The sequence below is a fragment of the Trachurus japonicus genome, chromosome 8 (genome assembly GCF_045865225.1).
Source record: "Trachurus japonicus isolate A0001 chromosome 8, Traja_1.0".
NCBI lineage: Eukaryota > Metazoa > Chordata > Actinopteri > Carangiformes > Carangidae > Trachurus > Trachurus japonicus.
The window spans coordinates 22,178,784-22,194,729 of NC_140914.1; the positions used below are offsets into that span (position 1 = coordinate 22,178,784).

The following is a 15,946-nucleotide window of genomic DNA, read 5'->3' on the forward strand; positions in this document are numbered from 1 at the left end:
TGTCATCAGCTGCAGTGCTTAGGTGAAGAGGGCATTATGTTCCTGCTGTAACAGAAGACAAACAAACAAATCCCACAAAAACACCAAAACTAACATTGATTCTATCCAATTAGCTTATATTGTTGGCCAAGTCTACCACAGCTTTACGGCTCCACTGCCAAACAATTTGGGCTGCATCCAAGGGTTGGGCAAAAGCAGAAGGTTTAAGAGGAAACAACTGACACAGCCACAATGACCAGTGCCACCATGTGCTTAAATACAGCAATGTGCAGGGGTTTTAAGCACCAAATATAAAACGAGGATGCTTCCAAAAATAATGTCAGGAATAGTTTTTATTCTCAGTCAGCTTTATGTAAAGAAAAGAACCAAAAAACAAAATCATATCAGTACCTACTATGGCAATCATTCACCTGTACATCAGCAGCAGTTCTCCTCAGTAAGCATGCATACAGATTTTCAAGCTCACAAGCAGGAAGGTTGTTCCATGTTCCCTCAGTGGTTGTTGAAATTTGGGCTGTGTCAGGTTTCAGGACCCTTCTTGTTGCTAAGATGGTTATTGGATCTTAAATCTGAGGTCACTGCACTCTTATCAGACACCTTCCTGATATTACTGCATAATTTATGAGAAGTTTCTGCACAGTGCTGCAGTGAATAAGAAGTTAAGTTACCTAACAAGATTTGTAAAGACAGTTTCAACATGAAAACTCAACACGTTGTGTTCAGAACTGGCAGGAGCAGAGGATATCCGATCCATTGATCAACATTAAATATCGAGATGTGTTGTACAGTGATCTTGTGGAACATGTGTACAAAGGTTTATTTGTCTGAAATAGCAGCAGAAATAGTTAAAGAAGTTAAAGCAGCCATGTCAGACTTGAAAGTTTAGAATGATGTAGCACAGCAGATACAATATCTTGTGTGGATTAGAAGACAGAAATATCTGCTAGTTTTTAGAAAACATAACCATAACTACTGTTTGATTATTTAACAGGAAACAACTGTTGCTATGACTCTCTCAAAATAATAATCATCAGATACAGAGATAGCATTTTCTTGGAACAGAGGAAAGACATAGACCTAATGTTCTGCTGTCATTGTGTGATTCAGCGTAGTGTTTATCAAAAACAATGAAATAAGCAGTCACAGTGTCTTCTTCTTTGTCTCTGGATCTCTGGAGTCAGGTTGCTGTTCTTTGATTAAAGATGCCAGATTCCAGTTAGACTAAATTGCCTGGTTGTAGGTGTGTGAATTGCAGTTTAAATGTGTCAACCTGGCAACCAGTCAGCGGAGTGCCCCACCTCCCACCCAGTGTCAGCCTGGGTACGTTTCAACGCCCCCATCACCCTGCACTGGATGACTGTGTATTTAAGTGATATGATCCAGCACTATATTACTGTATTGGAGTGTTTCATGATTCCAGTGTAATGTATTCAAATTAAACACTGCTTTCGCTCTGAGAGTAGAGAGTTGGAGAGCAGACCCAAATTTCACCTTTCTATTTGAAATGAGCTTGTTCCCCAAATTTTATTTCAGATTTGTCTTTAATAAGAAGGAAAGTAAAGTTCACCACAAATTCCCCACAGCCATAGTCCTATCTTTTGATGGAAGAAAAGAAAGTCTGTTTTATTTTCCTCTTTCACACCATCTTAGCTCCCCTTGTGACGCTCCCCATCTGTCACCATCTCACCTACTTTTGTATAGACTAGGGAGACAATTGTCAGGATGAACATTTTAAAGGGATATTCTGGCGTAAGTTTAACCCATGGTCCAACGCACCGAGCATTATTTGTGGCTATGAGTGGCTTTTTGATCGGTTGCGCTTGGATCAATAGACGGCGCTGTTTGTTATGCTGCGGTCTTTGCTAAAGTTGCTACAACTAGAGAAGCTAGCGGTTAGCAGACTTCATGTCTCGAGGGGGGAGGGGTCTAACTCGGTGTCACGGTGTGTTGGACCATTGGTTAAACTTACGCCGGAATATCCCTTTAAAACCACACACTTGATTTTATTTGTGCCACTGTAGGAGTCTGTATGTGTTTTATCCCTTGCATCATTTCAAATGTTTCAAATGGGGTAGTCCACCTTTAAAACCCCTTCTGAGAATAACACATGAACCGAGGAGTTGGTTTTAAATTCCACTGAGTTGTTAACGTAGCAGTGATGACTGTACAGTCAGTGGCAAATTTAGGTAATCGTAGCCTTAAAGTTATCATATTATCTGTGATGACTGGGCTGCAGTTTCATAACTTCTTGAAAACCTAAGAATTGATTATGTAACCCAGTGTTATTTGACCTGATCAAAACCATGACAAACTAGTGTCTGAGCCCCCAGATGTTTGTTTCTTTATCCGAATATTGGCACTTTCATTTTTCATTTTATATTTTACTAAAATATTAGACTGCATGAAATGAAAACATAAGGTTTCCTGTGTCTTCTCAATTTCCCTCTTCCAGGAGGGGGAGTGGGCATCTGTAAAAAGAAATGACTTGACAAAGAGAGGGGAACCAAATGTCTCACTTCAGCTTTACTCTGAAATCTAAATCAGTAGTTGAAACTGTGACTGTTTTCATGATTCCAAATGCCAGTCGAAAGACTCTGTTGCAGATGGAGGAAATGATAGTCTTTGAGAGCTGTCATATGAGGCGTGACGGGGCTTCCAGTAATTTTAGACCACTTAAAAAGGCACATTTAAAACAAAGTGTTTCGTAATTAGGATTATCTGTATTTCACTTAACTACGGCTCCTCTTGCTCCTACTCCCCCTTTCTTTCTTTTTTAACAAAGTCACTGTCACTTTCATTTAAGCAAGGACGGTTGACTAAGAACACACTCTTACGGGGTAACTGTGGGGAGAGGGAGGGTTTTTCCTCATTGGCTGGGGGATTTAAATTTGCCACCTGCCACCCACAAATTCCTATTTCTGACCCTTGGGCTTTCACTGCCTCCATTTCACCACGCCTCTGTACTAAGATGGTTAAATTACAAAGCATGTGCTAATGTCTGTACCTCTACATTGGCTCAACAGAGTAGTCAATATGTGGTTGGCCTCTGTTGTGAAAGTGTGCTTGAGCAAGTTCACCAAGTCTTGGTTGCATACACATGATTTAAAGAAGCAGAAACAGTAATGCACAGTGATACCTTGACATGAGAAGTCTGTATTTATATTTATTGGTTGATTTATTGGATGTTACACGACAGACATTTTTCAGCACAAACTTTTTACAGTGGCTGTCGTGTACATTATTAAATATATTAGCACCTCCTTGGACTCACACATGCAAATCAGATTCAATTCTGATGCAGAGTATCAAAATACTGGATATGCGAGGACAGAAAGGAGCGGGGAAGCGTTCCAGTCTCAACCAGGTTTTGACTTGGTCTTGTTTTTCTCTTATACCAGTGGATAAAGTCAGCACATTGTCTACCAGCAGTGAGTCATTTGGAACTCGGCAGCTTAACAAGGGACACTGTTAGCTTTAGGGAATACAATACAATACATCTTAATTGATCCCAACAGGGGCAATTGGTTCAAGCAGTTGATGCATACAATAAAAAGAGTACCATAACAATAAAATAGTGTAAAATACCGAGGAATATAGTTAAGTGGGATCAAGGGTCTGATAAATACAGTAAAAGAAGAAAGAAAAAAAAGCAAGGGAGATCAAATGAATGAATGATTACAAGCAATTTAAGAGAAGAATAACAGAGGGGATAAAAGATTTTATGAAGCGGTTAGTCCTACAGAGAAAACTCATCAGCCAGCATGTGGCCAAGATACTTTGTTGTTGTTTTCCTGAGAATTTGCTGGTCACATACTTTCAGGGACACGTAGTGCTGAGTGCACACAGGCAGGTAGAGCAGTCAGCCGCTCACTGCACTGTTGTTCGGTGCTCGTCACTGAACACTGTTCGTATCTCATCTTCTTGGCTTGTTTGGGCGCTGATAACAGCGGGGGAAGGGGTAGTAGGTCAAACATTTATTAATAGGTTATTTCTACGACCTCATGAAATAAAAATAACATTCAATGACTTTGCTCAATGATGAACGATGCTTAATGATGAAAGCTAAAAAGAAGCTGACCTTATAAGACTCCTGACACTCTTATGTTGGTGTTAATTTGTTTGCTTAAACAAAGATGTCTTTTCTCAACATCCGTCCTCTGGGAAAGGGAGTGATTCTTAAAAACCTGACTAATACTTAGAAACACACACTACATCCTGAAACCAAATCATTCATAGAAATGTGTTTCTCTACAATGTGTCTGTCTGAAAATAAATTCAGTGGCTGAAACTGTCACTGCTCCAGTGATCACGAAAGGTGCTGTGGGATTGATGTCACTATCTATTTATTGTCTCACTTTTTGACCAGACAAGTTGATCAGAAGTTTAGTTGAAGTTGGGGGTGGGAAGGTTTTTTCCCGGCTGGCCTGGGGATTCAGCCTGTAAAAGTTCCCCTAATTTCTCTGACCATTTAGCAGTTGACGCCCCACTGCTGCTACAGGTTTGGGGACTACCTTTCCACCTGTAGGTACTTTACACTCTTCACAGTTTCAGTGTGTAGAGTCAAGTTCCTGGTAACCCCCATTGATCTTTTAATATTGGTTAGAAAGAAAGTCTTGTAAACAGAAAACCACATGTATGATTTACCAAGAGCAGCCGTCTGTACACCAACATCTGTCTGACACTTAGGAAGAACGCAGAATAGTGAAAGTAGAGTAAGAATGGTGCTCTCTCAAAGCACACACACTGCTATAGGGGCTGATTAAGCAAACAAAGAGCTGAGTGTACTCAGTTACACACATCCAGCCAGTCCCCGTGGATCACCGGTTTAAAGCTGGATTGTTATGGAACAAAGAAGAAGAAAAATTGAGAGAAAGAGTGAACTTAATGGATTAGGCAAGAGTTGTACGTCCGTGTGGTTTTAATTCTTTACACTGAAGTCATTCAGGCTATGAGATAATTTCAACCAAAACTGGTGACGTCAAATCAGATCATGATCACTTCCATATTTCATGTTTACTTCCCATTCCGTTTTGTGGTAAAGTAAAGTGAAAATGCTGAGCTCAGCATTTCATCACTGTTGCAGTGTCTAGTCTGACTTGTGTCTGCCTGTATACAGTGTTATGTTTATATATATATACTCTTTATATAACACCCAGCTAACAAATGCAGTCTAAACAACTTCATAAAGATCACGATGCCTGGCGCTGGGTGATTTCGTCCGACGATATAAACCATGAATTTTAGCCACAGAGCAGCAGCTCAGCTTGAACGTGTCTTGGAAGTGTCTGCTGGTTAACACGTAGTCTGAGCGGAGTTTCAGTCACTATATCACAAAATAAATGCAACTTCCTACTAGGTTGATGCCAACAGCCTGTAACACCGCTACGCGGCGTCCCTTTTTCTCCTTCATCTAAATTAGTCATACTGGACTTTTATGTTTTGCACCGTTTTTCTGATGAAGATGAATAATTTGTCTTCCGTTTGTAACAGACGAAGAAGTACACTATTAATCCTCCTTTTATGTTGTTTTGGATATGTTGTCTATGTGTACTGTGTATCGTATATTGATTATGTATTATACTTTGCAAGTTCTCTCAGTTACACCATGTATATCTCTGCAACCAATGATTATGTTCAGACTAGGACAGCTCAAAAAATGACATTCATCCATGGTGTGTACACGACTTGAAATGCCCCTATGGGCAAAGCCTGACCAGCATTAAATAGCATTACATAGCAGTACATTCACCTTCATGTTACTCATCTTTTTCAGATAACAGTGACCTAATAGCCTGTATGGTAGTCAGTAAAGATGGAGGCCAGGCCCAGAGGTTCCTCGCTGTAGATGTGTACCAGATGAGTCTGGTCGAACCAGAAACCAAACGCCTCGGATGGGGTGTCGTCAAGTTTGCTGGACTTCTGCAAGTAAGAGAAAAGTTGCACGTTTGTGTGTCTGTGTCTGTGTGTTTCTTTGTTTTCTGCTGCCGTATGTTTCCTAACCTCACCCCCCTTGCAGTACCACATTTATTTCCTTTCTGTTTCTCTCCTGTTCTCTTTAACTCCATTACTTCATTCAGATAAGCATCTGTGGTTGTGATGTGAACAGGATACTGTGTGTTCTGCAATGTCTAAATTAGTTCCAGTGGTGGTACATTCCGTTCTTCGAAGAAATTATGAAATCTGAATTGCAAAATACAATATAATATGTTCTTGTGAAACTATGCAATTATAAGGTATCCTTCTTCCTTATGAATGTAATGTGAACTGCTGTTATTGAGTTTAAGTTTATGATCATAACTGACGTTAAAACTCATGTATTATTTATGTGTCTTTCAACTCAGTTACAGTCCATGTGCATCGTTCATTCCATTTTTTCCTATTTGCCTCTTTCCACAGGACATGCAAGTGTCTGGCGTTGAGGACGACAGCAGAGCGTTGAACATCGTCATCCATAAGCCCAGCTCCAACCCCCACGCCAAGCCCCTGCCCATCCTGCAGGCCAACTTCATCTTCGCCGACCACATCCGCTGCATCATCGCCAAGCAGCGGCTCGCCAAAGGGCGCATCCAGGCTAGACGCATGAAGATGCAGAGGATCGCCGGTGAGTGACGAGGAATGAAACCGTAAACATGACCACTGGTCCTTAAGTGTGTAGTGTTACAGAAGCTACCGGTACATCAAAACTATTATTTGGTATAAATCACAGAAAGTGAAAGAATGTACAACAGAATATATATGAAATATAACAATGACGTGTAACACACAACTGCAGCTCAACAGCTACTTCTGGCGAATCTGTAGTCCAGTCCACCCATGTACATTTGCACACCAAAATAATTGAGAATCCTTTTCTACTGTAAATTCTGATGTATTTACCCACTAGTCATTGTACTTCCCCCTCCTCTTGGTCTGATTCCTTAGAATTACTAAGAAGTAATGAGATATACTATAACTGGAGTCTTGTCAATGCGGCCAAGTCAAAGTGGATGTGAACCTTGCCAAAATAGCCACTGCACTCACAAACATCAGTCATTCGCATTACAGTCAATAATTGTTCTTCTATGGAATTCAGTCATACTGTAGTCAAACCAGATACCCAGTTACTGTAGACATACTGCAGACATTTTTCTATGTCATTTCTCTATAATTCTGTGCTTCATGTGTATGCAGCTTTGCTGGACCTGCCGGTGCAGCCAAGTGCAACAGAGGTTTTGGGTTTCGGTCAGACAGCCAACGCGTCACCCAGCGGCCTACCTTTCAGATTCTACGAGCAGTCAAGGCGGGCTCCCAACGACCCAACCGCAAATAGATCCGTCTTTGCCACCGTTGATAAAGTTCCAGGTAACAAAGAGTTGACCAGAGTCCACTGCATACACACACAGTTTTGCTTTAGCACATGCACTGCTTGAGAGATCTACTGTATAAGCACATTTTTTATACTTTGTACTTTCATTGGTTCACCCTAACAATACACAAACCATGTTGTGATCATAATAAAGTAGCCGAAGGGTCTGAGTTCTGGTTGACACACACTGGATGCTTTACGAGGAAATATTATAGTAAAGTCGGAGAACGTGAAATAGATAAAAATTTAGAGAGAAAGTTGTCCTTATCTTCAAACCAACTCATGATAGAGTCTGAGCGGTGGAAATGGGTTTGTGATTTGATCTAGAGAGTATGACAGTGTGACAGTAAGTCAGCCATGTTTCTACCAGGGGATTCAAATGAATAGACGTTGTCAGAATACATCCGAAAACTCTGCTGACTCTGCTCGGTGTTGTTTTTTTTTAAATGCTAAAGGCTTTAAATGTGAATAGGTGCTTTGTTGTATCGCTATAGCTGTACGTTAGGTTCATTCCTGTTGGCTTGTCTGTCACAGGTTTATATTACCTGCTGCAGCTCCTGAATAGAGCTCCTTGTTTGTCTCAGCAAGGAAACTGTTTCCTTGGAAAGTTGCTTTAACATGTGAAACTCACCAAAATCCAGGTCCCAGCACAGTGAAAATGTTCATGGGATTTATTGTGCTGTTATCTATTGAAATTTATTCAAAGCAACTTAAAAAATTACCATGTATTTCCTTGTATCCAGTTTCTATGGTAACTGCCTTTCTTTGGGTGGAATTTACATCATTACATCAGGTTATAAATGGTTAATAAATGAAGGTGCTTTCATTAGGTCAACGCAGACTCTAAAAACACAAATTTGTTACACATTTTACTTAAGTGTGCGTTTTTGTGTGTGTGTGTGTCTATGTGCGTGTGCACCATCCCCAGGTTTTGCGGTGGCTCACTGTGTGTCGCAGCACAGTCCCTCACCCCTCTCCTCCCCCTCGCCTCCCTCCAGTGGGAGTGGAAGCACAGGAAGGTGTGACTCTGTTACTGCAAGCACTATATCAGCTCAGAGTCCCACAGGTAGCACACACACACACACACACACACACACACACATACACACATGCACGCTCACTACATCTACAGTCCTTACAAACAGGAACAGCGTACATAATTGTGCATTATGATACACAGATTCTGGACTGTGATATAAATCAGTAATACACGGAGCGTTAAAACTCCCAGGCAAAAAGTCATGAAATCATGTGAAATCACCGTAGCGATGTCTGCACTACAGTTACCGTACATGCGTGTGTAGAGGATTGAAAACAGCTATAGCGCCACTACATGTATACACACACCGCAAAAGCCACAATGACGTGCAGTGGTGTCAGATGAGTATCTAAGAAGTAGCATAGGGCACGTATATATGGTTGCATCCTGTGCTCCTTCTGTGACGAGGTCATAGAGGTCACTGGGTGGGTCGTTTCATTGTGTCAGGGTTGTGTTCAGCTGGTTTTAGAGGAACAACATATCATTGGTGCAGGATGTATACCAAGCAGGCTTTGTTGAAGGTATAAGCTACACCAGAAGGAATGTGCATTGAGGGAGTGTTCAGCTCTCGGTCAGATCGTTCTGATGAGGATGTAAGGGGTTTCCTATGGTTTCATGTGTTTTAACATGTCTTCTTTTGACATAATGGCACAAATGTATATACTCAATGGTTGCACACCAGCAGCACTAAGTGCGTAAGAAACTAATTTAAAATGAGAAGTTGCGACTCACTCAGGGTTTTATCTGTGTCTATGTGTAGATTTTCCACAGCGTCACTCATCTGAATGGCTTTGTAACCGTCATTTATTCTCCACCCTCAATGATAATAACTGCCCATTACAAAATTCTATGTAATTTATTTAATTACCTGTGTGACTTGTGGATGACAGGTAAATTGATGTGGATTGTTTGAAACTCTTCCCTCAGTTTTTATCCATTTGACTCAGAATACATTGAACTGTATGAGTTCAGTTTTACGCCACTATAGAATGAACAGCACAGGATTCAGTCTAACTTTTCATACATGTTTCATCTTTCACACTGCACTCTTACAATCTTACAATGTAAGTATGACGTACTATTAGTTAGTTTGTAGTTCTCCCTGGACTGTTAGAAGCTGTTTTCGCTGGCTAGTTGTGCGGTGTGAACATCCTCTACCTCCTCTGTGTTCTCCTCCCTCTGCAGCAAATAGACATTTGGCACAAGCTCAGCTTTGTTACGTCATTAGTAAAAACAGAGGGAGGTACACGGAGAATAGAAAGCACTGTTGCTCATCAATCATTGCATGTACCTGTCTAAACACGTGTGTGTCGCCTCCTACCTGCATAAATCCTTAGTATTACATAAAGTTCTCCTGTAATAAAATTTGCCACTGAGTTTAGGGAATATTATGTATTTTTCATTTATTTATTAGGAAAGCAGACTTTTTTTCCTTTTTCAAAGATGTTGTTTGTGTAGAAAAATCAGTAAAGGGGGTTTGTATTAAAGGGATAGTTCAACATTTTGGCAAATTGGCCCATTGCCATGATCCCTAGTCATAGCAGTAGGTTTGTTACCTTTATTTGTCGGTGCAAGCTATTTTTAGAACGGCGGAGCAGAGCCGTGAGCTGCTCAGAGCTACGCTATGGAGGCTCATGGGATTTCTTGGTTTCCCTCATCAAAATAATCAAATACACAATCCAACAACTCCAAAACACTCTTGTGGACAAGTTGTGAACATTACGAGACAGAGTTGTTTTCTAAGCAAATGCAGAGGCTACTTGCTGAAAAACTGCCCCTGAAGGCAACGCACATCAACAGTTTTGCATGAATTTACCTCTAAAACAACTCGTGAATGTGCAGGTCACAACTTGTCCATGAGAGTGTTTTGGAGTTGTTGGATTGTGTATTTGATGAGTTTGATGAGGGAAACCAAGAAATCCCATTAGCCTCCGTAGCGTAGCTCTGAGCAGCTCGCGGCTCTGCTCCGCCGTTCTAAAAACAGCTTGCACCGACAATTAAAGGTAACAAACCTACTCCTAAAAACTATAGGGTTTATGGCAATGGGCCAATTTGCCAAAAATGTTGAACTATCCCTTTAAGATAAGTCTGCATCAGGCCACAATGGCGATCGCTGGCTCACCTGCCTCACTCTGTCCTCTCCTTCCACTAGATGACGGTACGTTTTTGGAGCACACCCCGCCCTCCTCCTCGGGCGGAGAAGGGGAAGGAGGAGGTGGAGAAGTAACGCTCGTCTCCTCTACTCCTTCGACTCCAGCCCTGGCCCCGAGCCTCACCCCCGCCTCCCAGCCCACCATCTCCCTCCTCACCGACAACAGCGCCGACACCCTCACCGTGGAGTCGCTCACGCTGCTGCCCCCGTCCGACTCGCCGCACCTGCATCCCTGCGCCAGCCACAGTCCCGCCACGCGCTCCCTCCAGAGACCAGACGCCTCCATCGCAGAGGAGGAGGAGGAGGGAGACAGGGAAGCGGGACAAAGAGAAGAGGAGGAACTGCAGGAGGAGGACGGGTCGCCGACGGATGAAACGGAGACGGATGCGACGGTAAAAGAGGAAACCACGACGACGGAGTTGATCACGCCCACCGACGAGGCAACGGAGGAAGCAGAGGGAGGAGACGAGCCAGAGGGTGAGGACGCGTCTCCACAGGCGGACATTGACCTGCTGGAGAGAGACGACTCTGTAGAAAACACAGAAACACACACTGAAACACCAGACTCACCCGAACTGGATTAAACAACACACACACACACACACATATATACACACACACATTCATGCTCATGCACTTAAAGTCGTCTCTAACTGACACAGAGGACAGTGAAGTGTGATAGTGAAACTATCCAGCTTGGCTGCAGTATATTTTCATGTTGCGAGCTGTAGGTTAGTGTGTGTGGTGTGGATAGTCCCAGAGGCTTTTGGAGGCATCTCAACATTTGTGTTTGCACATGAAGAAAGACTCTTCTCACGCACAGAGAGGACAGAGGACAGAGGACAGAGGACGAGACAGACACTGGTCCAACTCAAGGAAGGCTCAAAGCACATTTGGGTTTTTTTGTGCACTCCAGTGTGTCCGGTCATGTGTGTATGCAAGTGTTTTTAGCACGTGTGTGTGTGTGTGTGTGTGTCAACGCGCACAACCAGCAACGTTTTTTACTCATTCTGATCGATTGTTTCTCAGCTCTCACACACACACACACATCTTCACGCACACATGCTGCTGTTGTGAGCTCTTTCTTGTAAGGTTTGAAATGACCTGCCCTATTTACGTGTCTTTCTTTCACATAACAGTTCACCACTGTTTTGCAATGGTGGTCACTACTGTGCTTACACACAAACACACACCGAGTCAGCTGCACTAGCCTTTTAACCACTGCATGTGAGTCCCATTAGCAGCTACTGCCGAATCTAACTGCCACTGGGTAGGGGTGTGTGTGTGTGTTCTGTTTATTTGGTTTGGTTTTCATTCTTCCACATTTAAAGTAACAATCCCTTCATTTCCCATTTTCTGATAATATAATATGTATTAAATCACCCCGGTGTCAAACTATACACATTCATTTAATCATAACCTTTTGTTTTTATAAAGTTCTCATCTCGTTCCCTACTGGTAAATATCTAGATGACTTGGTGTGGGGTTGATCCATGAGGAGTGTGAAAGCTGCTTTATAATGTATATTAGTAAGTATTGCAATCACAACCAGCACACAGATAGTCTCCATTGTTGTTGTAAATGTCCTGGGCTAACAGTTTAGGAAAGTTGGGTCAATGTATTACAGTACTTGAATGCAGCGTGGAGAGGCGTTTTATTTTAAGATATGCAACAGAAATCAATAAATTCAGGCTTTTAGTCCAGGCTTCCGTTACGGATCAGTCCCTGGTTTCAAAGTTCCCAAACATTTTGCAGTGACGTGTGTGGGGATCAGATCCCGTGCGTTCATTCACAGAAGTCATTCACCTTTCACAGAGTAAACAGTTGGAAAGGTCTGAATGGAGCAGAGGCTGCCGAGCAGGGTGTAGCAGTTATGCATAATGCAGAGCATTCACCGAGTGTTTGTAAGTGAGTATCTTGAGTCGATCGATGTATTGATCCGTTCATTCACTCTTTTTACACATTGAGCATTGCAGCCCATGGCAACACAGCTGTACTCAAACCTAACATGCTATTTTACCAGTTTAGGAATTAAAGGTGTTTTAGATTGTTTGATATATTTAGACAAATAGATCAAAAAGTTAATTTGCATGGTTAAAACAAAACTGTCTGCTTCATAGTAATGCAGAATAACAGTGATCTGTGATGAGAATTCATATGACAACACATGTGTGTCTTCAGGTCTGCACATCACCACAGCAACACTTGGTCGAATGTACCACAGTGGTTTCCCAAACTGAGCTCAGGTCAGTACCTGAGCTCAGTTTTAATCTCTATGTCTAGAACTTAAATGTTTCCCACCCACCCCCCCAACTATTGGGAACTTCCTTTGAGTTTTGATAAGCTGATACCTGTAAAGACAAGTTACTGTTTTTTGTTTTTCTGCTTCATCCAGCTGCTGGTGACTCACCAGCAGCTGGATGAAAAAAACAACAATGGAACAAGGAAAGAATAGAAGGACGGTGATGTGGTTGATACCATTTTTTTTAAAGGCAACACATGAAGTTTCAGTTGTGTTATCTTAGTCTTAGTGAGATGAAACCTCTAACTATTACAGTCATAATCCAAAAGAACAATAAACATTAGGATCCCTATTGAGTTTTTGGAGACCAGATGCTGTCCTGAGGCCAGCCTCCCTCCTCACCCCCCTCCTCCTTTCAACAGCTGAGTAAAGTTTTTACTGCTGCAATAATCTTAAGAGCTAACCAATGAGGGGAGAGACGAATGTAACAGACAAGTTATCACTCCAAACAGCCGTGATGTTTGATCATTTTGAGAAAATGGGATCAGTGTATTTTAACCTCAACTTGATTTAGGAAAAAGCACACACACACACACAAAGATAGTTAAAATCATTATTTCTCCACATGTCCTAATAATAATTTTAAAGCTTTTATTCTTGCTGTTTTTCTCTTCTCCCTTTGCTTTCCGACTCACTCCCTTCTTTTCTGTGCCATTGGCCACACAGCTCAAGTCTTAATGCTCGGTCATTCTTATATTTTAACTCTGTACAGTCATCCACACATTTATAAATGAGAAATTCAGAGCAATACTCTCTTTTTTTGAGTCTGTCTCTTAGTATTTCCATCTTGCTGCTGTAAAGAGCAGAAGAATGATAGCGATGATCACTGACATGCTGAAGAGGCTTGGCACAATGTGTAGAGCTGGTAGTGATGGTTTGGAGGAGCACGCCGCCATGACAAGACGACATGTCACCGTGTTCCTGATAACCATGGCAACCTCTACCAAAACATGCCATCACAAGCTTCCATTATTAAGTCTCTGATTGTAGTGTGTGTGTATGTAATATGTTTGTATGCTCTGTAAATGCTTTTGGCTTTTAAAACCTGTAATTATTGTTAATGAACTAAAACAGAGGAATAAATAAAGAACTGCAATAAATTATTCTACATAACAACATCGAGACTTCTGCATTTGCTTTGTTCTTGTGTTTGCACCTTTTTTTTTCTTCCCCTCGTGATTTTTTTTCTCCTTTCTTCACAGAATCACGCCCTCGTAGTAACAGCAGAGGAGGTTCTCCTTAGTGTTCGAGCAAGAAAACCACAGGAAATATTAGAAAAGAGCTGCCAGCCCCATTGTTACGCCCCAGCTATGTTGGCCCACATCACAGCCTCATGTTTACTTCATTATTACCCAGGTTGTGCAGGCTGTTACTGATTGTGTTCGATGGCCAGTGTTTCACAGTTTCACAAGGTTTGCACAGATCTTTAAGGATGATAATGGTGCTTGGTGGAATTTCATCAACAATAGAAATGGGTTGGAAATGCTGTCATTTCTATATTTTCCTTCACATTTCTATGGAAGTTGAATGGAAGACAGAAACAGAAGAAAGCAGTAAGACCCTGATCTACAGTGAGGCTGCCTCAGGTGAACAAACACCCACATGGTGACCTTCAAACTGCACCATAAAGGATTTCTGTGAAGAAGAATGTGTTACTTCCTGCACTGCTCTACAATCAGGTGCAGACCTGAGTTTGAAAGCACTTCTCAAGTGTAAAATATGATGCACGCATTTTGCCTCAGGCCTAAAAGCCTCTTTTGTGTGTGTCAGAAGAACTAAAGGCTAAGATCATCATGACGTTGCCTTTACACTTTCTACCTTTGCGTTGTTTTCCTGTGGCTGCTGCAGGAGCCCTCTGTCATCTTGTGGTCGGTACGTGTTTCTTTTATCGCGGTTCCTCTCTTCAGGGAAGTCTGGTTGCGTGTGCGTAAACATGTGAATGGGTTCCTGGTACTGCAACGACACCGAAATAGTTGTGTGTATGTGTGATGTTTTTTTTCTGCACCAAACCACAGTCACAGCAACAAATTGAAGTTTTTGACGGTACAGATCGTAGATGGATTTGAACATTTCTCTCTGCAGTTGTGTCACGATCACTGAAGATTTTAAAACCAGTGTGTGTTAGTTCTGCATATTAGACTCATAACATTTGAATCTATAGTTGTGTTAGAGGTTCTTGTTGTGTTTTGCAACATGCAGTAAATGTTCACACTGACTAGACATTTTCCTATGTGCATTGCTTGTTATGTTTTGTTTTATTTGTTTTGTTTTTTGGCTGTGTGGACTCCACCACCTGTATGAAACCTTTGTCAGGGTTGTGTACTGCTTCACTTGAATGCTCGTGCATATGCATGTGCATCCTGGTCCACGTGATAGCAAAGATACAAACAAAGCAAAACGAGGTTCACTGATCAAAACACTAACTCCGTAGTGACACCGCTGGCTGAAAGCTGCACCGGCTACCTCTGTTATCTCCTGGAATATGTTAGGAAGACCTTACATTTAAAAAAAAAAAAAAGTTATACACTTTTAGACAGTTTGATAAGAAAAATGAAAAAAGAAAAAAGTAAATACAAGACAAAGTTTAGAATAGCTTAGGGCAAACACTGAATAAAGGAAAACAACTACTGTAGCTTGAGTCAACTAGCACTAAGCTGCCTGGCAGGGTATAGGCCTAAACTGCCTCTAAGCTTGTCAACAAAGATGTTAAGATCATGTTAGATCAGTGGTTTTCAACCTTGGGTTCGGGACCCTTATTATTATTGTAATTATTATTATCGAGTTCAAATAAAATGCAGCATATAAAAATATCTGAGCTGGCGCATCTTGATTGACGGCCGCCAGAAGAGAGGGTCGCCAGAAATGTGTGATGGGGTCACGAGCCAAAAAAGGTTGTGAACCATTGTGTTTTTTTTCATTTGGATTTGGTTGGGAGCAGTTGCCAGCAAGTAATAGAGGGGCACATCAATAAAATGGCGAACACAATAGCCTAGTTAAAGCAGATGTAAGCGATATTTTTGTGTTAATATAAGTCTTAAATAGTTATATCTATTCTAGCAATCACTTACATAGAGTGTTTGGACTGAAACACAGGTCTCTCAGTCACTC

At 41.6% G+C, this 15,946-nt stretch overlaps 1 protein-coding gene across 4 annotated transcripts in view; it reads left to right on the plus strand.

Moving 5' to 3' along the window:
• clec16a (C-type lectin domain containing 16A) overlaps positions 1-13,955 on the plus strand; it is a 40,107-nt gene extending 26,152 nt beyond the window's left edge. For 2 of the 4 annotated variants that reach the window (XM_085784676.1, XM_085784678.1), the window contains exons 19-23: positions 5,774-5,925; positions 6,397-6,601; positions 7,171-7,341; positions 8,274-8,411; positions 10,537-13,955. In XM_085784676.1, coding sequence (XP_085640802.1) covers positions 5,774-5,925; positions 6,397-6,601; positions 7,171-7,341; positions 8,274-8,411; positions 10,537-11,120 — 1,250 coding nt within the window. In that variant the 3' untranslated portion in view covers positions 11,121-13,955. The remainder of the gene's footprint in view (positions 1-5,773; positions 5,926-6,396; positions 6,602-7,170; positions 7,342-8,273; positions 8,412-10,536) is intronic. The other 2 variants (XM_085784679.1, XM_085784680.1) reach the window with 1 other exon arrangement.
• Positions 13,956-15,946: the final 1,991 nt, after the last annotated feature.